Source organism: Oncorhynchus tshawytscha, linkage group LG06, assembly GCF_018296145.1.
Source record: "Oncorhynchus tshawytscha isolate Ot180627B linkage group LG06, Otsh_v2.0, whole genome shotgun sequence".
In the NCBI taxonomy this organism is placed as follows: domain Eukaryota; kingdom Metazoa; phylum Chordata; class Actinopteri; order Salmoniformes; family Salmonidae; genus Oncorhynchus; species Oncorhynchus tshawytscha.
The window spans coordinates 15,711,497-15,738,136 of record NC_056434.1 but is presented as its reverse complement, the minus strand read 5'-3'; the positions used below and the strand labels follow the sequence as shown (position 1 = coordinate 15,738,136).

The following is a 26,640-nucleotide window of genomic DNA, read 5'->3' as shown; positions in this document are numbered from 1 at the left end:
TCTGGTTCGTCATGCTCTGGTACGTCGTGCTCTGGTTCTTCATGCTCTGGTACGCTACGCTCTGGTACATCATGCTCTGGTATGTCGTGCTCTGGTACGTCATGCACTGGTAGGCTACGCTCTAGTACGTCATGCCCTGGTTCGTCATGCCCTGGTACGCTACGCTCTGGTACGCTACGCTCTGGTACTTCATGCTCTGGTACTTCATGCTCTGTTACGTCATTTCTCGTACATCATGCTCTGGTAGGTCATACTCTGGTACATCATACTTTTGTATGCTACGCTCTGGTATGTCATGCTCTGGTACGTCACGCTCTGGTTCGTCCTGCTCTGGTACTTCATGCTCTGGTAGTCTACTCTCTGGTACGTCATGCTCTGGTATGTCATGCTCTGGTACGTCACGCTCTGGTTCGTCCTGCTCTGGTACTTCATGCTCTGGTAGTCTACTCTCTGGTACGTCATGCTCTGGTACGTCATGCTTTCGTACGCAACGCTCTGGTACGTCATGCTCTGGTACGTCGTGCTCTGGTACGTCGTGCTCTGGTTCGTCACGCTCTGGTTCGTCACGTTCTTGTACTTCACTCCCTGGTACGTCACGCTATGGTTCGTCCTGCTCTGGTACTTCATGCTCTGGTAGTCTACTCTCTGGTACGTCATGCTCTGGTACGTCATGCTCTGGTACCCTACGCTCTGGTACGTCATGTTCTGGTACGTCATGCTCTTGTATGTCATGCTCTGGTACGTCATGCTCTGGTATGCTATGCTCTGGTACGTCACGCTCTGATACGTCATATTCTGGTACGTCATGCTCTGGACACTACGCTCTGGTACATCATACTCTTGTATGTCACGCTCTTGTACGTCATGCTCTGGTTCGTCCTGCTCTGGTACTTCATGCTCTGGTAGTCTACTCTCTGGTACTTCATGCTCTGGTATGTCATTCTCTGGTACGGCATGCTCTGGTACCCTACGCTCTGGTACCTCATGCTCTGGTATGCTATGCTCTGGTACGTCATGCTCTGGTACTTCATGCTCTGGTACGCTACGCTGTGGTACGTCATGCTCTGGTACGTCATGCTCTGGTACTTCATGCTCTTGTACGCTAAGTTCTGGTACGTCATGCTGTGGCTCGTCATGCTCTGGTACGTCACTCTCTGGTTCGTCATTCTCTGGTACGTCATGCTCTGGTACGTCATGCTCTGGTTCGTCATGCTCTGGTTCGTCATGCTCTGGTACGTCATGCTCTGGTACATCATGTTCTGGTACGTCATGCTCTGGACGTTACGCTCTGGTACATCATACTCTTGTTTGTCACGCTCTGGTATGTCACTCTCTGGTTCGTCACTCTCTGGTAGGTCATGCTCTGGTACGTCGTGCTCTGGTTCTTCATGCTCTGGTACGCTATGCTCTGGTACGCCAGGCTCTGGTACGTCATGCTCTGGTATGCTATACTCTGGTATGTCGTGCTCTGGTACGTCATGCTCCGGTACGCTACGCTCTGTTACGTCAGGCTCTGGTACGTCATGCTCTTATATGCTACGCCCTGGTATGTTGTGCTCTAGTACGTCATGCTCTGGTTCGTCATGCTCTGGTACGTCATGCTCTGGTACTTCGTGCTCTTGGTCTTCATGTTCTAGTACGCTACTCTCTGGTACGTCATGCTCTGGTACGTCATGCTCTGGTACGTCATACCCTGGTACGCTACGCTCTGGTATGTCGTGCTCTGGTACGTCATGCACTGGTATGCTACGCTCTAGTACGTCATGCCCTGGTTCGTCATGCCCTGGTACGCTACCCTCTGGTATGTCATGTTCTGGTACTTCATGCTCTGGTACTTCATGCTCTGGTACGTCATGCTCTGTTACATAATTTCTCATACATCATGCTCTGGTAAGTCAAGCTCTTGTATGCTACGCTCTTGTACGTCATTCTCTGGTGCGTCATGCTCTGGTAGGTCATGCTCTGGTACATCATGCTTTTGTATGCTACGCTCTGGTACGTCATGCTCTGGTACGTCACGCTCTGGTTCGTCCTGCTCTGGTACTTCATGCTCTGGTACGTCATGTTCTGGTACGTCATGCTCTTGGACGTTACGCTCTGGTACATCATACTCTTGTATGTCACGCTCTGGTATGTCATGCTCTGGTACGTCACTCTCTGGTACGTCATGCTCTGGTACGTCATACTCTTGTATGTCACGCTCTGGTATGTCATGCTCTGGTACGTCACTCTCTGGTTTGTCATGCTCTGGTACGTCGTGCTCTGGTACTTCATGCTCTGGTACGCTACGCTGTGGTACGTCATGCTCTGGTACTTCATGCTCTTGTACGCTAAGTTCTGGTACGTCATGCTGTGGCTCGTCATGCTCTGGTACGTCACTCTCTGGTTCGTCATTCTCTGGTACGTCATGCTCTGGTACGTCATGCTCTGGTTCGTCACACTCTGATACATCATGTTCTGGTACGTCATGCTCTGGACGTTACGCTCTGGTACATCATACTCTTGTTTGTCACGCTCTGGTATGTCACTCTCTGGTTCGTCACTCTCTGGTAGGTCATGCTCTGGTACGTCGTGCTCTGGTTCTTCATGCTCTGGTACGCTACGCTCTGGTACGTCAGGCTCTGGTACGTCATGCTCTGGTATGCTACGCTCTGGTATGTCGTGCTCTAGTACGTCATGCTCTGGTTCGTCATGCTCTGGTACGTCATGCTCTGGTATGTCATGCTCTGGTACTTCGTGCTCTTGGTCTTCATGTTCTAGTACGCTACTCTCTGGTACGTCATGCTCTGGTACGTCATGCTCTGGTACGTCATACCCTGGTACGCTACGCTCTGGTATGTCGTGCTCTGGTACGTCATGCACTGGTATGCTACGCTCTAGTACGTCATGCCCTGGTTCGTCATGCCCTGGTACGCTACGCTCTGGTATGTCATGCTCTGGTACTTCATGCTCTGGTACTTCATGCTCTGGTACGTCATGCTCTGTTACATCATTTCTCGTACATCATGCTCTGGTACGTCAAGCTCTTGTATGCTACGCTCTTGTACGTCATGCTCTGGTAGGTCATGCTCTGGTACATCATGCTTTTGTATGCTACGCTCTGGTTCGTCCTGCTCTGGTACTTCATGCTCTGGTAGTCTACTCTCTGTTACGTCATGCTCTGGTACCCTACGCTCTGGTACGTCATGCTCTGATCCGTCATGCTCTGGACGTTACGCTCTGGTACATCATACTCTTGCATGTCACGCTCTGGTATGTCATGCTCTGGTACGTCGTGCTCTGGTTCGTCATGCTCTGGTACGTCGTGCTCTGGTTCGTCATGCTCTGGTACGTCGTGCTCTGGTTCTTCATGCTCTGGTACGCACGCTCTAGTACGTCATGCTCTGGTACGTCATGCTCTGGTACGTCATACCCTGGTACGCTACGCTCTGGTATGTCGTGCTCTGGTATGTCATGCACTGGTAGGCTATGCTCTAGTACGTCATGCCCTGGTACGCTACGCTCTGGTACGCTACGCTCTGGTACTTCATGCTCTGGTACTTCATGCTCTGTTACGTCATTTCTCGTACATCATGCTCTGGTACGTCAAGCTCTTGTATGCTACGCTCTTGTACGTCATTCTCTGGTACGTCATGCTCTGGTAGGTCATACTCTGGTACATCATGCTTTTGTATGCTACGCTCTGGTATGTCATGCTCTGGTACGTCACGCTCTGGTTCGTCCTGCTCTGGTACTTCATGCTCTGGTAGTCTACTCTCTGGAACGTCATGCTCTGGTATGTCATGCTCTGGTACGTCACGCTCTGGTTCGTCCTGCTCTGGTACTTCATGCTCTGGTAGTCTACTCTCTGGTACGTCACGCTCTGGTACGTCATGCTCTGGTTCGTCCTGCTCTGGTACTTCATGCTCTGGTAGTCTACTCTCTGGTACGTCATGCTCTGGTACGTCATGCTCTGGTACGTCATGCTCTGGTCCGTCATGCTCTCGTCCGTCATGCTCTGGTCCGTCATGCTCTGGTCCGTCATGCTCTGGTACGTCATGCTCTGTCACGCTACGCTCTGGTACGTCATGTTCTGGTACGTCATGCTCTTGTATGTCATGCTCTGGTAAGCTACGCTCTGGTACGTCATGTTCTGGTACGTCATGCTCTGTCACGCTACGCTCTGGTACGTCATGTTCTGGTACGTCATGCTCTTGTTTGTCATGCTCTGGTAAGCTACGCTCTGGTACGTCATGTTCTGGTACGTCATGCTCTTGTATGTCATGCTCTGGTAAGCTACGCTCCTGTACATCTTGCTCTAGTACGTCATGCTCTGGTACGTCATGCTCTGGTAAGGCTATTCATACATTTTAATATAGTCTGGGTTTTTAATGGAGGTCGAGGTCCAATATCTGAAATTGCATTGAGTGTGATGGTTTCCTATGCCCTTTCATTTTAATATATTGTTTATTTATGAGTGCTGTGTTGATGCATCAGATTTTAGTGGGGTAGTTAACCGTGCCAGTAAGGCCTGGCAGGAACTGGGCACCGAGTCCTAAAAGTCTAGAGGGGTAGAGGGGAGTCTCTATAGAATAGGCACAGCAGGAGAGCACTCTGAGATCTTGAAGGACTTGGCTGGGGCTGCTAGAATTGAACTTGTGCGCTGGGCATCAGTAAAGGGTATATGTGTATGTGCACGCATGTGTGTTAGTTTGCGTGTGTGTGTGTGTGTGTGTGTGTGTGTGTGTGTGTGTGTGTGTGTGTGCATATGTGCGCGTGTGTTTGTTTGTTTGTGTGTGTGTGTGAATGTGTGTATTCAAGGGTCCTGAAGGCACATGGCTGGACAGAGGAAGCCCTATGCTCAGACAGCGGATGAAGAATAAAAATACCAAAAAGTTTGGCTAAAAGGACATCCTGTTTTGGGGCAGGAAAAAGACACACTTCCCCTGCTAGATATGCAGCTCATTGTCTTGTCCTGCTTTACTTTCAGCTACATTATCTGCATTCTTGTATCGTGGAAATTGAGTTTGGCATCGTCGCTTTTGCTTGTGTTGCTTTTTGCTTTTATTCAGTTTCCTACACTGCAGTTTGTGGCCTCTGAAACATTTAAACATACACTTTCATCACTTTACAAGTACTATTCACTTCAGTTATAATTCACTTTTTGAAACAACAAGATTAAACCCTTTTAGTTGATTGGTTCAAGTCAATCTCCATATTGGATTCTACTGCAGTTCTATTTTCTTTTGTTTGTTTGTCCAATGGATGGATTGAGCATGAATGGATAGTAAGCAGGACTCCACATATGGATGGATCGAGCATGAATGGATAGTAAGCAGGACTCCACATATGGATGGATTGAGCATGAATGGATAGTAAGCAGGACTCCACATATGGATGGATTGAGCATGAATGGATAGTAAGCAGGACTCCACATATGATGCATCCCAAATGGCAACCAATTCCCTAAATAGTGCACTACTTTTAACCAGGACCCATTTTGGGAATAGCGTGTCATTTGGGCCGCATACATAGTTATTAGTGAGGCAGCTAATACAGCTATCCCAACGCAGGCAGAGAGAGAGCCGGCCAGCCAGAGAGAGAGATAAGATCCAAAAACTGGATTCAATAGCAGTTTCCATGGAGCTCAACTAACCACTCAGCAGGCAACCTGAACAGAGAGAGAGAGAGAGAAAATATACATAGATAGATAGAAACAGAGATAAATATACAACCTGTTTATTTATTTTACCTTTCATACATCAACTACTTGCACATTGTTACAACACTGTACATAGCCAATACTATAACATTTGAAATGTCTATATTCTTTTCACATTTGAAAAGTGTGTATGTTTACTGTGTAATGTTGGCAATGTAAATATATGTTTCCCATGCTAATAAACCCTTTAAATTGAAGTTGAATTGAGAGGGAGAGAAATAGAGAGAAACAGGTGTAGAGATGGAAAGAGGGAGAGATAGAAGGGGGATATAAATAGAGCGAGAGAGCAGCAGGAAGCTGAATGTTGAGTGAATACAGACAGTATGGCTGACCAATAGCAGCAGTTGCCTGTGCAGTTGGCTAACTGCCCTGTATCCTTCTGCACCCCTACCTTTGACTAACCCAGTCAAATGATTTTACAACACACACTAACCCCACCCATGATAACATCTTTGAATCCTCATTGGTCCTCTAGACCATTGTGAAAGAAAATTATTATTATTATTATAATAATATATGCCATTTAGCAGATGTTTTATCATGCTTTCACACATTTTACATGCTCTACCAACTGGCCCATTTGCCTAAACAGTCAGTGTGGAAATAGAACCACTGATGACATTGATACAAGTATTGGAATATAAAAACTACACAAACATACAAATTGGACACATCCAAAGACAATTGCTAAATGGGGATGACTTGTGTGTATGGTGTAATGTTTGGTCCCCTCTCGTGACAACTTTTTCCTGACCGTGTGTTAGAATGTTGTTGTAGCCAGGCTCTGCTGGTTCCCTTGTTAAGAAAGGTCAATCTGCTGATTAGAGGAAGAGACTGATCCCCGGAAACCACTCAAGGACACTAATAGTCAGGGGAGTGGGCCACCGAACGGCAATGACACGTCAGGATACACACGCACACACACACACACTGTCCAAATAGGGGGCTAAGAACTCCGTTCTTTGTCAATCTGCACTCTGAAAAGACATGATTGATTGGTCATTCTGTGGTCAATGAAATGGATGAAGAAGCAATTGTTCAAATCCAAATCAAATGTTATTGTTCACATACACGTGTTTAGCAGATGTTATTGTTCACATACACGTATTTAGCAGATGTTATTGTTCACATACACGTGTTTAGCAGATGTTATTGTTCACATACATGTGTTTAGCAGATGTTATTGGTCACATACACGTATTTAGCAGATGTTATTGTTCACATACACGTGTTTAGCAGATGTTATTGTTCACATACATGTGTTTAGCAGATGTTATTGGTCACATACACATGTTTAGCAGATGTTATTGTTCACATACACGTATTTAGCAGATGTTATTGTTCACATACACGTGTTTAGCAGATGTTATTGTTCACATACACGTGTTTAGCAGATGTTATTGTTCACATACATGTGTTTAGCAGATGTTATTGTTCACATACATGTGTTTAGCAGATGTTATTGTTCACATACATGTGTTTAGCAGATGTTATTGTTCACATACACGTGTTTAGCAGATGTTATTGTTCACATACACGTATTTAGCAGATGTTATTGTTCACATACACGTATTTAGCAGATGTTATTGTTCACATACACGTATTTAGCAGATGTTATTGTTCACATACACGTATTTAGCAGATGTTATTGTTCACATACACGTATTTAGCAGATGTTATTGTTCACATACACGTATTTAGCAGATGTTATTGTTCACATACACGTATTTAGCAGATGTTATTGTTCACATACACGTATTTAGCAGATGTTATTGTTCACATACACGTATTTAGCAGATGTTATTGTTCACATACATGTATTTAGCAGATGTTATTGTTCACATACACGTATTTAGCAGATGTTATTGTTCACATACACGTATTTAGCAGATGTTATTGTTCACATACACGTATTTAGCAGATGTTATTGTTCACATACACGTATTTAGCAGATGTTATTGTTCACATACACGTGTTTAGCAGATGTTATTGTTCACATACACGTGTTTAGCAGATGTTATTGTTCACATACATGTATTTAGCAGATGTTATTGTTCACATACACGTATTTAGCAGATGTTATTGTTCACATACACGTGTTTAGCAGATGTTATTGTTCACATACATGTGTTTAGCAGATGTTATTGTTCACATACACGTATTTAGCAGATGTTATTGTTCACATACACGTATTTAGCAGATGTTATTGGTCACATACACGTATTTAGCAGATGTTATTGCGGGTGTAGCGAAATGCTTGTGCTTCTAGCTCCGACAGTGCACTAATATCTAACAGTTTCACAACATATACCCAATACACATACATCTATGTAAGGAATGGATTAAGAATATATATATACATATATGTCAGAGCGACATTGGACTAAGATCCAGTGGCATAGTATAGAATACAGTGTATATATATATATATATATATATATATATATGATGGGTGATTCAATATTTACACACAATTAAAGGGACTAAGATACCGTAGAATAGTATAGAGTACAGTTCACAGATATGAGATGAGTAATGCAAGGTACTGAGACATTATTAAAGTGGCTCGTGTTTCATTTTCTTAAAGTGGCCAGTGATTCCAAATCTATGTCTTTAGTCAGCAGCCTCTGATGTGCTGGAGATGGCTGTTTAACAGTCAGTAGTGTAGTATAGAATACAATACAGTATATACATATGAAATGTGTGACGCAATATGTAAACACAATTTAAATGTGACTAAGATATTGTAGAATTGTGTGGAGTGCAGTTTATACATATGAGATGAGTAATGCTAGATACTGAAACATTATTAAAGTGGCTAGTGATCCATTTCTAAAAGTGGCCAGTGATTCCTAATATATGTCCATAGGCAGCTGCCTCTGATGTGCTAGTGATGGCTGTTTAACAGTCTGATGGCCTTGAGATAGAAGCTGTTTTTCAGTCTCTCGGTCCCAGCTTTGATGCACCTGTACTGACCTCGCCTTCTGGATGATGTGGGGTGAATAGGCAGTGGCAAACACAACAGGTATTAAGCATGTTAGAGTAAAACACCTATTTATGTTAAGTGACCAGTGTGTTTGCACTCTGTTTTTTTCAGTCTCACAGCAGACATGGTTTTATTTCTGTTTATTTTTGATTAGTGCAGGGATTTGTACAGTATAGACTATTGGTTGTGAGGATGGACAACAGGGCTGTGAAAGGTCAATGCTCTACCAACTCAATCAATCCATGAAACGGACTGAAAACCAACTCCTCAATTTGCGTTGGCCCATTATTGTCGATAAAGATACTTTCGATTTCTTAATTGAATTTCAATCCATTTTCTCAGTTGAGTAATAAAAATAGAAATGGCCCCTGATGGACACAGGAAGTATGGTAGCACAACAGGAAAGGATGTCCCTTTGGGACTCACAGTACCACAAAATACAGTTTGTTTCTTATAGTTATAGTTTTCTGTCAATTTCAATTAAGTTAAACTCCTGCTTATTTCCCAATAGTCCATTTGGAAATATGACAAGGACATTGAGAAGCTATTACAGTGTCTTGCACATAACTTTGCTTGTCTGATCATGTTTGATTTGTAGAAAAAAAGTATAATATGAAGCTAACTGTGCCCCTGATCTGATCTTTTACAAATGAATGAAAAATATTTTCACTGACCATCCCAGTGTGAGTGTATGTGTACCATATCTGTGCGTGTCAGTATGCACATGTGTGTGTCTATGAGTATGCACACATCTACTGTATGTGTGTTGCTTGTTTAAGGGGCATCCTGCTCCGCTGGAACAGTGGCTCAAACACAGGTCACACGTGCGGGATCGGCTGTGGCTGTGCTGTTGTATCCGCCGGGGCGATGGTGTGTGTGTGTGTGTGCATGCGTGGAAGGGTGTGAACAAGCGATGATGTCACCAAATCATTGAGCTCACCAGGGGAGGGGCAGGGAGAGAGGGAGGAAGGATATGCAGAGGAGGGGGATGAGAGAGAAAGTGAATGGGAGAGGAGAATGAAGAGGAGAAAGGAGAGGATGGACAAGAAGAGAGCGTATAGACATTAGAAAGGTGGAGTAGAGAGGATTGTGACAGCAGATTTTCTCTCCTTGTGTCATCAAAGAGAGGTGGCAGGGAAATAGAAACTGATCATGACAGGAGTTCTCTTTATGAGAACTGAACAAAATGAGGTGGAAACTGAGCTGCACTTCCTAACCTCCTGCCCAATGTATGACCATATTAGAGAGACATATTTCCCTCAGATTACACAGATCCACAAAGAATTCGAAAACAAATCCAATTTTGAAAAACTCCCATATCTACTGGGTGAAATTCCACAGTGTGCCATCACAGCAGCAAGATTTGTGACCTGTTGCCACGAGAAAAGGGCAACCAGTGAAGAACAAACACCATTCTAAATACAACCCATATTTATGCTTATTTATTTTATCTTGTATCCTTTAACCATTTGTACACTGTTAAAACACTGTATATATATATATAATATGACATTTGTAATGTCTTTACTGTTTTGAAACTTCTGTATGTGTAATGTTTACTGTTAATTTGTTGTTTTTCACTTTATATATTAACTTTGTATGTTGTCTACCTCACTTGCTTTGGCAATGTTAACACATGTTTCCCATGCCAATAAAGCCCTTGAATTGAATTGAATTGAATTGAAATTGAGAGAGAGAGAGAGACCAGGTGGCATCTTCAAAGACGTCATATGTACCATCTGGGGGAGTCCAGAATGTCAGTGGCCTGCTGTACACTGTGAGGTCACTAGCGTAGCATGCAGGAAACCCTCACTTTTCTGGATGGCAGCCAAACAACGTACTTTGATTTTATTAGCCAAAGCACATGATCTGCCTTTGAGGATGACCTGGCTACTACCAATTGAGACAGTTCTCTGTTTTTCTTAGTTACTAATCTGAAATGTTCTTATGAAGGATCATTAGAGCATATGCTGACAGTAGAGTGTTTTTTTTTTTTTTAACCATACTGTAACATTGTGAGCTTCATTATTCAATTTGCTTCTTATGGCTGCAGGGGCAGTATTGAGTAGCTTGGATGAATAAGGTGCCCAGAGTAAACAGCCTGCTCTTCAGTGCCAGTTGCTAATATATGCATATTATTAGTACATTTGGATAGAAAACCCTCTGAAGTTTCTAAAACTGTTTGTATGATGTCTGTGAGTATAACAGAACTCATATGGCAGGAAAAAAACCTGAGAAAAAAATCCAAACAGTTAGTGGGAAATCTGAGGTTTGTAGTTTTTGAACTCAGCCCTATCGAATACACAGTGGGATATTGGTTATGTTGCACTTCCTAGGGCTTCCACTAGATGTCAACCGTCTTTAGAAACTTGAATGGGGCTTCTACTGTGATGTGGGGCCGGATGAGAGCTCTTTGAGTCAGTGGTCTGGCAGAGAGCCAGGTCCTGGTCATGCGCATTTCACATGATCGCGACCTGCGTTTCATGGCTTTTCTACAGACAATGGAATTCTCCGGTTGGAATGTTATTGAAGATTTATGATTAAAAAAACATCCTAAAGATTGATTCTATACTTATTTTGAAATGTTTCTATGACCTTTAATATAACTTTTTGAAGTTTTCGTTCGACGTTCGGCTGAACCTGCATGAGCGTTTGGATTTGTGTACTAAAAGTAGCTACTTGGACATAAATAATGGACATTATCGAAGAAATCAAACATTTATTGTGGAACTAGGATTCCTGTGAGTGCATTCGGATGAATATCATCAAAGGTAAGGGAATATTTATAATGTGATTTCTGATTTCTGTTGACTCCAACATTGGCGCATATATATATATATTTTTTTTTCTGAGTGCCGTTCTCAGATTATTGCATGGTTTGCTTTTTCCGTAAAGTTTTTAAACACAGCGGTTGCATTAAGGAGAGGTATATCTATAATTCCATGTGTAACACTTGTATTTTCATCAACATTTATGATGAGTATTTCTGTCAAATTGATGTGGCTATGCAAAATCACTGGATGTTTTTGGAACTAGTGAACGTAATGCGCCAATGTAAACTCAGATTTTTTTATATAAATATGAACTTTATCAAACAAAACATACATGTGTTGTGTAACATGAAGTCCTATGAGTGGCTGTGTTTTTCTGTGGCTTGGTGGTGACCTAACATAATCGTTTGTGGTGCTTTCGCTGTAAAGACTATTTGAAATTGGACACTGTGGTGGGATTAACAACAAGATTACCTTTTAAAACGGTATAAGATACATGCATGTTTGAGGATTTTTAATTATGAGATTTCTGTTGTTTTTAAATTTGGCGCCTTGCACTTTCACTGGCTGTTGTCATATCGATCCCGTTAACGGGATTGCAGCCCTAAGAAGTTTTAAGGGATCTACAACCCTCAGTATTTATCAGGATTAAATATATCTTTGTTATTATGTTGTCTAGTCTATAGCTAATCTATGGCATGGCCCTATTTTTATATTGAACCTTTATTGTGACCGGGAGTCATGCTCAGACCAAGGTCTCTTTTACAGATGAGCCATGGCCTAGGGTTTATCAGTGGCAAATGGCCTACACTCTTTAGGCCTTTTGGTTGGAGTAGCTATTATGATATTAGTTGAAGGCCTAATGCAGCTGTTTTTATCTCTATCAAATCATTTCTGGGTAACAATTAAGAAATCTTACTGAGAGGTTTGAAACTCTCTTTCTTACGGATTCAGACAGGGAGAGTTTGAAAATGTCAAGTACACATTTGCCTTTTTAGGTTACCACCACAGTGACTAAGCCGTTTGTTTTAAAGTTGCAAAAAGGAACTGTTTCTCTGTATCAAGACAGTCACGTGTACACGCCTCTCCACCATCCCACTTCCGAAACCTGACCGGTCTCAAACCTGGGTCCAGTGACTGTCAAACCAACACCTTAACCATTTCACCAAGAGGTCTTGACAAGGTCGCTCAGTGTTAGGTTAAGGCAGTGCTTCTCAATTATTTCTGTTACGCCCACCCCTAGGAAGAAGTAAACATTTCGCGCCCCCCAACTCTCTGCCGCGACTGTAAATAGTATAATTTGTCTATAAAATTGTTATAAGTACACCTCTGCATAACATTGTATCCTTATTAACATTAAAGAAAACAAAAAAAGAAAAAATAAATAAATATAGATCAACTTACAACAAAGAATAACTTTATTAACATTGTTTTTTAGTCTGTAACAGAAACGACTTAAAGTGCATCAATTTACCTGAAATGTAAAAGAAAATTCCATTCTTATTTAAACTGTAAACATTTTTGACCATTTGATACTGAAACATAAAATACAATCAATAAATAATAATAAATTCAAATTGATTAGCAACATTAACTCAGGAGCACAATACAGTATATGAAACACTTTGACCTATAAAACAAAAATGAATAAAACAATTTGTGCTGATTTTTTTCAAATCAAAATGAGGAAGTCAGGATTAATGGCTACAATGAGCACGTTTTGCAGAGCACAGCTTTTCGAAGCGGGGTTTGAAGCATGATACTGCAACTCTCAGCTCCTGCTCAATGTTTAGCTGGGACCTGTACTTGGTCTTCAGTGCAGCAACAACAGAGAAGCCAGTCTCACAAAGATAAGATGTTGCAAAAGGAAGAAGAATGCCCATGGCCCTCTGCCCTAAGAGTGGATACTGCCCCTCTACACTCAGCCAGAATTCACTCAGTGTCTGTGATGTGAACCTCAGTCTCAATGTGGAGTCAGATGTCATATCAATGAACTGGTCCTCCTCTGCAGAGCTGAAACCAGTTGGAGCTGGTGCATTGAAAGGATCTCTCACGCAGTCATATTGGGAACTGTTTTCAGGGAAGTACTTTTTAAAGAATCCCATCAGTGATGAAATATGCTCCTTAATATATGGAATCACTGAGGTGGCATCATAGTCTGTAGTGTCAACAAATTCATGCAGGTTCTCAAATGAATCAGTATTTCCTTCATCAAGTCGCCCCACATTGTAAGCTTTCGAGTGAAAAAGCTGATCTTGTCTGTGACCTGAGGGAGGTGTTTATCTTTCCCTTGAAGCTGTAGAATTAGTTAATTTAGCTTTCCAAATATGTCACTCAGGTAGGCCAGTTTTGCCAGGAAGTTCTCATCACTACATTTTTCTGCGAGGTCATACTTGTGCTCCTGCTCCGAAAACATTCTTATCTGCTCTCTGAGCTCAAAAACTCAGGACAAGACTTTTCCTCGTGACAGCCATCTTGCTTCACTGTGAGACAGCACAGCTTGATGTTCAGTTCCCATCTCCTCACAGATAGCAGAGAAGACTCTTGTTTTTAGTGGTCTGGTCTTTATAAAATTGACTACACCTACAACGTCAGTCATAACCTCACTTAATTCAGAGGAAGGGTGCCTTGATGCCAGTGCTTCTCTGTGTATAACACAGTGTGTCCATTCAGCATTAGGTGAGGCCTTCTTGATGAGAGCCCAAAGTCATTTTCTCATCCCTGCCATGGTCTGTGCACCATCACTGCAAACGCCAATGCAGTTCTCCCACTTTAGCCCATTCTCAGTCAGGAAGCAGTCCAGCATTTTGAATAGCTCTTCAGCTGTGGCTCTGTCTGTGACATATTTACAAAAAAGTAGATCCTCTCACAGGGAGTTTGTCATGTCAAAACGTACATAAGCGATAAACAAACAGTCTTTGTTGCTGTCAGTTGCTTCATCAAACTGTAAGGCAAAACGTTTGTCTTTGAGTTTATCTACCAGCTATTCTTTAAGGTAATTTATGTCTGGCGACAGTGTCATTGGACAGAGGGATAGTTTATTTTTGCAGCACTTGTGTCATCCAGCATGACAGAGACCATGTCTAATGCTGCAGGCAGTATCAGCTCCTCTGCTATGGAGTGTTTTTTTTTAACTGAGCAATTTGGTATGCCACCTTATATGATGCTAACAGTGCTCGCTGGTTTACTGAAGTAGCATTCACAAAGCGGGACGATTGTTAGCAATATTCGGCACGTTTCCACTGAAAAAACTCTTGCGGCTTATCAGCTTGATATGCTACATACGCTTCCTCATATCTCCTCTTCTCCCACCGTAGTCACAGTGAAGCCAAGCGCTACATACGCTTCCTCATATCTCCTCGTCTCCCACCGTAGTCACAGTCATATCTTCCTCATATCTCCTCTCTCCCACCGTAGTCACAGTGAAGCCAAGCGCTACATACGCTTCCTCATATCTCCTCCGTAGTCACAGTCCAAGCGCTACATACGCTTCCATCTCCTCTTCTCCCACCGTAGTCACAGTGAAGCCAAGCGCTACATACGCTCCTCATATCTCCTCTTCTCTCCCACCGTAGTCACAGTGAAGCCAAGCGCTACATACGCTTCCTCATATCTCCTCGTCTCCCACCGTAGTCACAGTGAAGCCAAGCGCTACATACGCTTCATCATATCTCCTCGTCTCCCACCGTAGTCACAGTGAAGCCAAGCACTACATACGCTTCATCATATCTCCTCTTCTCCCACTGTAGTCACAGTGAAGCCAAGCGCTACATACGCTTCATCATATTTCCTCGTCTTAGCTTTCGGGAGACTTATGTTGGTCTCATTATCTCCGTCTCTCTCCGCCTTTCTTTTCATCCCTGTTAAATATTTTTCCATGGTGTCTCTTAAGGGTTTGTTATCTGCACTTCATATCTCCTTCTCTGTGCTGTGTGCTCTTGTTCAGTGCAACAAAAAAATCTACTCCCTGCGGCAAAAAAAAGCATGTTCCCCGGGGTCACACGCACCCCCCTGATATCGCTCCGAGCCCCCCCAGGGGGGTGCGCCCCACTATTTGAGAAGGACTGCGTTAAGGTCACCACAATATGAATTATAGCACATGCTCTTATTAATTATGTCAGATTGATGATCTAAGGAAAGAGAACACGGCACTGAAAAGTACTGTAGACTCTATTCATGGCAAGGTGGAGGTGGTGCAAAGGGAGAACAAACAACTTAAACCTTGCTTGATGTACAGTGTCGATCAATCCAGGACAATCTAATATTTTCAGGGATACCGGAGAATGAAAACAGCAGAAGCTGAGGACACTGTCCGAGACGTTATATCAACTCAATTGAAACTGCCCACTGATGTTGTGTGTAATGTCACTTTCTCCAGAGTCCATAGAATGGGTAAGGCCTCTGGGAATAGGCCCCGGGCTATTATTGCATGTTTTGACAATTTTAAGCAAAAGGAAATGGCAAAGAGCAGGGGCAGAGAACTCAGAATCACTGATTTTGGAATGAATGATCACTTACCCACCGAGATCAATGAAAGGAGAAAAAAACTGTATCCTATCATGAAGGAAAAGCGTTGCCTGAGTCAACGGGTCTCCATGGTGATGGATAAACTTTACATCAATGGGCAACTGTATCGAGACTCTAGAGTAACTCCCTGGCTATTTTAATCCAACTGTATCAGGACTCTAGAGTAATTCGCTGGCTATTTTAATTCAATGTTCAAATCTGAGTTTGTGTGTTGTAGTGTATCATGACAGTAGTGTATCATGACAGTAGTGTAGTGTATCATCTCCACTATAATGAATACATGCTCTATTGATCTCCTCTTGACAAGGAAAGGGTTGCATATAGCTCAGGTTAATGTATGTAGCCTTCCTAACAAAATACATGAGGTTTTTAACTTGGTGAACATAAATAATATTCATATTTTGGCTTTGACCGAAACGCATTTAGATGCATCTGTAAATGATGGGCAAATGAACATTCAAGGATATAGTCTACTTAGAAGAGACAGGAAAATGAATGGTGGGGCTGTAGCACTGTACATTCAGAATCATATACCCTTTAAGAGGAGGGATGACCTTAATGCATGTCAAGTAGAGGCACTATGGGCTCAAGTACATCTGCCTCACCAGGCAGCCATATTGGTAGGATGTGTGTATAGACCTCCTAGCTCTAAGGTGTTCTATCTGGATGACTTATGCACTGGGTTTGACCAGGCCACAGATAGTAACAGAGATGTATTTATCTTGGGTGATTTTAATATAAATTGGAAGGATCATAATAATTCAAATACAACTAAATTGATGAGATATGCTGAGAACTGAGGTTTGAAACAAATGGTTAATGACACTACTAGATCATCAACTAAGTTGGGTCACCGTTCAGACACATGCATTGATCTGATCTTCTGTAATTACAAGCCAGATCAATGCCAGTGGACTGGACAAACCATAATATTGTGACCATAACCATAAACACCAAGGTTCCAAAGAAACCCCCAAGGATTCTGGTCAAGAGACATTTTAAAAGATTTAATCATGCTATTTCAAAATTATTTGGCTGCTGTACCCTGGGAGCTGATTTATCTAGAGGTTGATTTAAATCACAATACAGAATGTTTCATTTATTTGCTCACTGAGGTAATGGACCATCTCCATGGATTGATGATGAACTCGGTGAGGCTTTTTCTCAAAGAAATATGGCAAAAGTCTTAGCAGCCAAATCTAAACTAGAAATGTATTAACAGAATTATAGAACACTACGTAATTGTGCAGTTAAATTGAATTGTAAGAAAAAACATTATTTTACAAAAATGCTTTTATTGATTGTAAAAGTTATTGTAAAAAGTTATGGAATACAGTTAAGGGCTTATTTGGTAAATTTATCTCATCATATCCATCTAGTGTGGAGGTTGACGGGAGAACAATAACAAAACCAGCTGATATTGCCAATCATTTTGCAGATTTCTTTTACAAAGAAAATGAATTTACTGAGCTACTGTTCAATGGATTGACGATCATATTATGAGCAACAAAACCTACTCTTTTAGTCTACAAATGGTGTCAGTAGAGGAGGTGTTAAGCCTATTGAAGCCATTACCTGATGGTAAACCTACAGGTTATGATCTTATGGAAATTTTTTACTTTGAAGATTGCAGCACCACTGAAATATATATTTAATCAGTCACTGGAAAAGGGGATGTTTGCAAATGTATGGAAGCATGCTAAACCGTGTCCTATTCTGAAAGACAGCAAGAACCCATTACTCCTGACAATAGTCGACCAATTAGTCTACTTCCTTCACTCAGTAAAATATCGGAGGGTATTGTAAGCAGACAAATATGGGAGTATATTTAAAAGAAGGATCAGATTACAGCCAATCAGCATGCTTATCGCAAAAACCATTCCACTACCACTGCATTGGTTGACATGACTGATCAGTGGCTCAATGCTATGGATAATGGCAGGTTTGAGGGTGTACTATTTTTAGATTTTAGTGCAGCATTTGATTTAGTGGATCATGAAATAATTTTGACAAAATTATTGTATTATGGTTTTAAGGAGGTAGCATTGAATTGGATACAGTCATATCTAACTGACAGGAAACAGTCCACCTATATCAATGGTTCACCCCTCATGCTTTAAACTGTGGAATACTGCAGGGCAGCTGCTTTGGGCCACTTCTTTACTTAATATATACCAACGACTTTCCTTATGCCTTATCCTTATCTGAAACTCAAGCTACTATGTGTGCAGATGATACTACCAGTTATACAGCAAGTAAATCGTTTCAACAGGTACATCAAGCTCCACAAGTAGATTTGGAAAATATCAGGGAGTGGGTTTGCCGGGACAAACTTGTTTATAACACCAAGAAAACCAATGTTATGTTGGTCTGTTCCACTAGGAAAAGGCCAAAACATCATGGGATACAATTAAGTATGGGAGGAGTACAATTTGAGGAATTGGAAGAAATCAAACTACTGGGAGTGCAGCTCGACAACTGCTTATCATGGTCATCTCAAATAACTCATCTATGTACATTTTTTTCTTTTTTTAACTGCATGCATGATCAGAAGGATAGATAAATATTAGCAGGAAAGATTCTTATGCAAATAACACAAGTATTAATTGAGTCGGGTGAATACTATTCTGTGGTCTGGGGAAATGCATCAGCAAGTGAAATTAGGAGGCTGCAGATTGCACAGAACAAAGCAGCAAGGATTGTTTTAAGGTGGAGATATGGTTATTCTGTTGTAGTCATGCTCAGTGCTCTTGGTTGGTCATCAATCAACAAGATAATTGAAAAAAACATGCTTATTTTATTTCAAAATATACACAATTTAAAACAGCCAAACTCTATTCACAACGGTATTCAGTTGGTAAGAGACAAACATTCAGTAAATACTAGGAATATATTGTCCACCATCTATGTGTTATCCAGACAGAAAAGAGAAATAGGCAAGATAACATTTCGATTTAGAGCAATAAAGAAATAATAAAATAATTTAACTGAGCAAACCAGAAACCTTTCAATATATACATTTAAACAATACAATTACATAGGAAAGTTGTGCTGGACTATGGTAGATGAAGAACCAATCTATCTTTTTAGACTGTTTAGAGTATTTATCTGGTCAATATCTCAGTGTATTATGTCTGTTTGTAACAGTGTGTTATATGTGAAAATGTGATCATATTATACATTGTATTTTAATGTTTAAGGACTCTTGGAAGATTAGTCCAAATGAGGACATAAAGAGATCCTAATCAAATCAAATGACTTAATTATTGTCACATGCTCTTATATAAACCTTTAAAGACTTCAGAACAGGCAGAGGACATGCTCAAAATGTAATTTACATAACCATAGACCACTTAAACTCGTACAACACTTCCACTCGCGGCTGCCCAAAAATAACTAACTGAAAGCCATGCCCCCACTAATCTTCACCTCCACCCTGGGAAACAGAAATATACCTTCACCATACCCCCTTTTTTGAGAGTGTGTGATGATTGTACCTTTTATTTTCAAAATATTGGTTACAAAAATGTTCCGTTATATTTGGATATGTACCCTAAAAGGTATCGACAGGTACATTGTGTGTTTTGATCTTTTTGTACCCGAGGGAAACAATACTGTACCCTAACCGTTCCCTTGTTTCTGTGAGTATATAGACTGATAAAGATTCCGCTCTCCACAAAACAGTCCTAAAATTAAGCATTATAAGCTGAACAAGAAACAGTTGCTAATGTTATAGCTAATGCACCTACACCTTATAGTTCATGAGCCAGAGATCAGGATATCTTTAAAAACATCTGGGGGGAATATAGTGTCTCGTAGTGTTATTTTGCAAGGTCTCTGTCCTCTAGAAAAGGCACTCTTGTCAATGTAATTTTGCTGATGGGGCCAGAAATATTTGAAACTCCTGACTTACAGTTTACAATGTGTTATCTCTTTCAAACAATTTACCACGAAACACAACATTTCAACAAAAAGTAATTTGATATCAGACATTAGTCTGTGATTGATGTTCCTATGTTCTTCTGTCCTGTCCAGCAAAAGTCCCTGAGGGAAAAATGGTTGCTAGACGGAGCTGCTGGGTCGGAGCAGGAAGAGGCCAAGAAACAGTTGGCGGAGGACGAGACCAAGCTCAAGGGGATGGAGGAGAGCATCATTAGGTACGTCTACAACCCAGGAACACTGGTGTACCTACTACCTTTATACATTTCTGGATTCACTCTCTATCTTTAGTTCACCAGTCTTTAACCAGGCAAAACCTGCTCTTAACGTGGTCAGATTCTAATACCCTGTTCTCTCTATTTCATTTTCCCATGCCGGCTCTCTGGCAATGTGGCAACAGCACATTTGTTATGGTTGAGACCCTTTTGCAACGTTTCTTTGAAACATTTGAATAAGACATAAGTTGTACTCTTAGCTGGAAAAGAGGACAAGCCTATCAGATGCTGCAAAGCAAGAGAGTGGGTGGGGAAGGGGTGGGGGGAATGGTGGAGGCAGTAATGGGGGTGCTCACTGGTGGAGAGACGAACGCAGACAACGTCTGGAACAGCACTCATCAATCTCTCCAGTACAAAAAGGAGACCCAGTAGCCAAGAGACCCCCTCCACCGTTTCCACACGCACCCCCTCCCATCCTCCATCCAACCATTTTCTTTCTCACTCATAGCAAAACAGTGTCATCAATCTTCTTCTCCGGCAGTCCATTTCACTGATTAAATTCCTCCTGGCTGCTGCAGCCCAGCCCTGGCAGAACGCTGGCGCTGGCTGGATGTATTGGGGCTCAGACTGGGGCAACACTGGCACTAAACTGTCACAACTCCCAATGAGCAACGGCAGCTAACAATGGCCGCTGTCAAGGCCAGCGCTAGGGAGAATAAAGAATGAGATAATGCTAAGGAGAAGCTATTGTCCCTATCACAAATAAATGCTTAATTCTGTTAGATAGGCCGTAGCCAGTAAGGCCCCAGTGAGGTTGTTTTGGTATTTAACAATATGAGGGCATTTAAAGGGATAGATCATGGGTATTTCTCTTTTGCTCTGAGCAAGATAAAAATATCAGTGTATCACCTTCCCAGGGGATGAGCTCTGTAGTTGGGTGTGATGGGCTGTATCTTCTGACTCTATAAAGCCCTCATTGTGTGCATAGTTGCCCAAAATAACAAACACTTTAGATAGACTAGACATAAATCCCAAACTGCTGTGGAATACTACATCAGGCTTGGAACACACCATGTCTGTGTGTGAATGATCACGTTTATCCCTTTTCTGCAGACTGGAGCAGGAACTGGAGGAGCTGGAGACGGGCGTGTCAGTGACCTCCACCAAAGAGAGTCTGACAGATGCAGCCAAGGTGGAAGAAGCTAAGACTGCCGACAACAAAGTGAGCCCCCCACCCCTGAGGGCAGCTGGACATCGCAGGTCCACCGGACACTGACACACTATTAGAGACACAAGTATTTGCCTAGGGTGTGTGTGTGTGAAGGGGGGGAGGGGCGTGCGTGTCTGTGTGAGTGAGTGAGTGTGTTGGGGGGCATGTTTGAAGTAGGGGAGTGGGAATCGAGGGAAGGGGGTGGGGCCGGATTGCCAGAGCAAGCCTTGGGTCATAAATGAAAACAAAAATCTCTGTGTGTACAGTAACTGCCCATGTGATGGACTGACAGTGACATGTCCAGTTGAGCAAATGCCATCAGTAATATCATTAGTGACAGTCCGGATGGGCCTGGAGAGTCAGACACTGGGTCTGACAAGCAGTGTATGGGGAAGAGTTGATGACGGGAGGGGGGCTCTTGTCCAAAGGGGATGTTCATATTGACAGCACACACTGGGCAGCTTTTAGCATGGGGGTTTCATAGCAACGGCTAGAAAAGACGCTCTGTCTCTTCTGTCTCCTTCTTGAACTCGTTGGCTCTTTCCTTCACGAGTCAATATCCACTTCCTCAAACCATCCATGCTGGCACCGCTTTCCTCAAAGGGAAAGTTATTATATAATGTGGCATCTCTTTCTACCTCAGTCGTAGAGGTGGAATCCAAAGCATATGTGTAGTGCAATTAAAACTTCTTCAGGATCGCTGTTTCCCCTGCGGGACGGTTGAGCTAATGTAGGCTAATGCAATTAGCATGAGGTTGTAAGTAACAGGTAGCCTAGTTGACGGCAGGTAACCTAGTGGTTGGAGTGTTGGACTAGTAACCGTAAAGGTTGCAAGATCAAATCCCCGAGCTGACACAGATAAAAATCTGTCGTTCTACCCCTGATGGTTTGCCATTAGACCTTTACGTCAATCAAAGTATATTACCCTAAAATATGAATATTACTACAGGATGCATCCAATTTAAAAGTACTGCAATAAGAATACAATTATCAAAAGAGTGCATACCATAAGCCTTCAAAATGGCCTTGTAAGGACATTTTTAAAATCAAAGTAACATAGCATACACTGCAACTATTGCGATACAAAGTATAGCCAGGAGATTGCAACGACAATGACTCAATAAACGGAGCAACTCAACTTCATGATATCCTACCTAGGACGGAACCCGATTTCAATAACCCCCAGCGTTTAAGTAGCGTCACCCTAGTGTCCAGAAACAATAGAAACTAAAGGCATACAGCTTCACACACATTACCTAATCTAATCAACACAACTCAATCTAAATAAATGTGCCGCTCCCACTTTGGAATGAATACCGTCCAGCGAAACAGTTTAGTACCGCAACTCTGAAAAGAGAAATCCATAACGTATCCAATACAGTGTCATGTCAAAATGTACAGCTCTTTATGAGCTATTGAAATAATACAAATGTGATAATTAAATTCATACAGTTACATGTATTCATGTCAACTCAATTTGAATCAGCTTTCGCTTGTGATTGAATCATCATGCTGTGCCTTGGCACCAGCATGTCACCGCCACAAGGGACACCATCTCTCATTCTATACGCCCTACAACAGTTTACATGTTTACTAGCATATAAGCATGATTTGATACGGTATATTCTGTGTTTGATCATGTGTTTTCTGTGTTTGATCATGTGTTTTCTGTGTTTGATCATGTGTTTTCTGTGTTTGATCATGTGTTTTCTGTGTTTGATCATGTGTTTTCTGTGTTTGATCATGTGTTTTCTGTGTTTGATCATGTGTTTTTTGGGTTTGATCATGTGTTTTTTGGGTTTGATCATGTCTTTTCTGGGTTTGATCATTAGTTTTCTGAGTTTGATGCTCTATGATGAATGGATTCAAATACTTCTCTCTCTCTCTCTCTCTCTCTCTCTCTCTCTCTCTCTCTCTCTCTCTCTCTCAGGCTCCTGCAGGCACTGTTCAAGGTAACACATCTTCATTCACACCTTATTCCTCACCTCTTTCTCCTCTTTTACAAGTCTGTTGTGTTTGTCTCTCTTTCTCCCTCCCGCACTCATTCTTATCCCACTTCCTTGTTCGATGACCACTTATAGAGGTCAAGGAAGTGCTCAAAGTGCACAACAGCCCTCGTCTGGACATGTCCGGAGGTGCATCAGATATAATGAGAACAGGTGAGTCTTGGTACCCTGTAGATCACATACTGAGACACACTGTAGAGCAACATCTTAGAGAAATGCTGTTTTCAACCTATTTTTCCTTTTTTTTCCAGTCTTGAACATACAGTACCAGTCAAAAGTTTGGACACACCTACTCATGCAAGGGTGTTTCTTTATTTGTACTATTTTCTACATTGTAAAAAAAATTGCGAAGACATCAAACTTATGAAATAACACATAGGGAATCATGTAGTAACCAAAAAATTATTAAAGAAATCTAAATATATTTTATATTTGAGATTCTTCAAAGTAGCCACCCTTTGCCTTGATCACAGCTTTGCACACTCTTGGCATTCTCTCAACCAGCTTCATGAGGAATGATTTTCCAACAGTCTTGAAGGAGTTCCCACATATGCTGAGCATTTGTTGGCTGCTTTTCGGGTCCAACTCATCCCAAACCATCTCAATTGGGTTGAGGTCAAGTGATTGTGGAGGCCAGGTCATCTGATGCAGCACTCCCCTTCTTGTTCAAATAGCCCTTACACAGCCTGGAGGTGTGTTTTGGGTCATTGTCCCCCTAAATGCAAACCAGATGGAGTGGCATATCTCTGCAGAATGCTGTGGTACTGTAGCCATGCTGGTTAAGTGTGCTTTGAATTCTAAATCAATCACAGACAGTGTCACAAGAATAGCACCCCCACACCATCACACCTCCTCCTACATGCTTCATGGTGTGAACGACACATGCAGAGATCATCCGTTTGCCTACTCTGTGTTTCACAAAGACAGCGGTTGGAACCAAAAATCTCATATTTGGACTCATCAGAACAAAAGACAGATTTCTACCGGCCTAATGTCCATTGCTTGTGTTTCTTGCCCCAAGCAAGTCTCTTCTTATTATTGGTGTCCTTTAGTAGTGGTTTCTTTGCAGCAAAACGACCATGAAGGCCTGAATAACGCTCTCTCCTCCGAACAGTTGATGTTGAGATGTGTCTGTTATTTGAACTCTGTGAAGCATTTATTTGGGCTGCAATCTGAGGTGCAGTTATCTCTAATGAACTTATCCTCTGCAGCAGAGGTAACTCTGGGTCTTCCTTTCCTGTGGCGGTCCTCGTGGGAACCAGTTTCAAATAGCGCTCAATGGTTTTTGTGACTACGCTTGAAGAAACTTTAAAAGTTCTTGACATTTTCCTGATTGACTGACCTTCATGTCTTAAAGTAATGATGGACTGTTGTTTCTCTTTGCTTATTTGAGCTGTTCTTGCCATAATATGGACTTGGTCTTTTACCAAATAAGGCTATCTTCTGTATACCACCCCTACCTTGTCACAACACAACTGATTGGCTCAGACGCATTAAGAAGGAAAGAAATTCCACAAATTAACTTTTAACAAGGCACACCTATTAATTGAAATGCATTCCAGGTGACTACCTCATGAAGCTGGTTGATAGAATGCCAAGAGTGTGCAAAGCTGTCATCAAATCAAAGGTTGGCTACTTTGAAGAATCTCAACAAAACAAACATGTTTGGTTAGTACATGATTCCATGTGTGTTATTTCATAGTTTTTATGTCTTCACTATTAATCTACAATGTTGAAAATAGTAAAAATAAAGAAAAACCCTTGACTGGTACCGTAGATGCCTCTTAAAATAGATCTGAGTACAACATCTGATGTCAGCTTCATATAATTTAGTTACATTAATGATTTTTCTAACAAAAAACAGTGATTACCAAATAATCATTAACATTGATAGATATTACAGTGTTAGAGAATCTCACATTAATCCATAACCTAAATCTTAATTTTGCACAAAATGGCATTGGCACCCAACTGGATTGGGCACATAACAATTCAACAATCTATCAATTTTAGTAATTTAGCAGACGCTCTTATCCAGAGCGACTTAGATGAGCAATGAGGGTTAAGTGCCTTGCTAAAGGGGACATCAACAGATATTTCACCTAGTCAGCTCGGGGATTCAAACCAGCACCCTTTTGATTATTGGCCCAATGCTCTTAACCACTAGGTTACCTGCTACATCAATATGTAACTCCTCAGTGGATCTCATTATTATCAACACAACCAGTTTGAATTGCCAGTCAGTAGCTTCTTAATAGTGCTCTCAGCAGTATCACATTTAATCTACACGTCATCAAATCGTCATTTTGATGACAGTTTCATTGAATGACAGCAAAATAGCTGAGTACTTGGCAATTTACCCCACTGTCATACACAACACCTCAGTATAGCTCAGGATATTGTAATCACAGTTACAAATGGCGGGGGACAGCTTCATCTCCTCTCTAGGGGGCTTTTCAGCAGTATCACACTGGGGCCCTCCTTCCTCCTTCTGCTTATATGTGGGCCTCTGTCCCCCTTAATTAAACATTGACTTTCATCAGCCTCACAGTAGCCCTGAAAGGAGAGAGAGGGATTCCACTGAAGGGCTATACTCCACAGTGAGGGAGTGACTAATGAGTTATTTTACTTCTTGAGACCAGGTCACCATACAACTCCCACCTAGAGAACCCTTTCTGAGCAGGGGGGTGGAATGGGGCTACTTATTGTTTCATCAACACCTGCTGGGATTAAATGCAAATTGCCGATGCTTTCCTGGATTGGTTTGTTTTGGTAACATTTTGGTGTAATACGGCCATCATGTAACAGCTAAATAACTATAAACTAAGAAAGGAACATAGTATGATCACCATAACCTGTACATACTCGACTCCCTGCAGGGTCTCAGGGGGAGTTGGGATATGCATGAAACACATTCCCGTTACACTCTTGTACAAGTGTCCATCCACAGTGTGTAACAAGACACATATAAACACCACCCACATTATGATTATTATAAACAAATAATAGATATACTGTAGATATCTAGTAGCTAGAAATGTTGATAAGGAACAATACAATGCAAGGGGACTGCAATGTGTGATCATTATAGAGGGACTGTTATGGGGGATCAATATAGAGGGACTGTTATGGGGGATCAATATAGAGGGACTGTTATGGGGGATCAATATGGAGGGACTGTTATGGGGGATCAATATGGAGGGACTGTTATGGGGGATCAATATGGGAGGGACTGTTATGGGGTATACATATACATTTGAGTAATTTAGCAGACTCTTATCTAGA

At 41.8% G+C, this 26,640-nt stretch overlaps 1 protein-coding gene across 4 annotated transcripts in view; it reads left to right on the top strand.

The window, feature by feature from the left end:
* The window catches only part of LOC112253264 (paralemmin-1), a 73,698-nt gene that overhangs the window by 38,312 nt on the left and 8,746 nt on the right, over positions 1 to 26,640 (top strand). For 2 of the 4 annotated variants that reach the window (XM_042323016.1, XM_042323014.1), the window contains exons 4-7: positions 20,021 to 20,142; positions 21,253 to 21,361; positions 23,280 to 23,301; positions 23,431 to 23,508. In XM_042323016.1, coding sequence (XP_042178950.1) covers positions 20,021 to 20,142; positions 21,253 to 21,361; positions 23,280 to 23,301; positions 23,431 to 23,508 — 331 coding nt within the window. The remainder of the gene's footprint in view (positions 1 to 20,020; positions 20,143 to 21,252; positions 21,362 to 23,279; positions 23,302 to 23,430; positions 23,509 to 26,640) is intronic. The other 2 variants (XM_042323015.1, XM_042323017.1) reach the window with 1 other exon arrangement.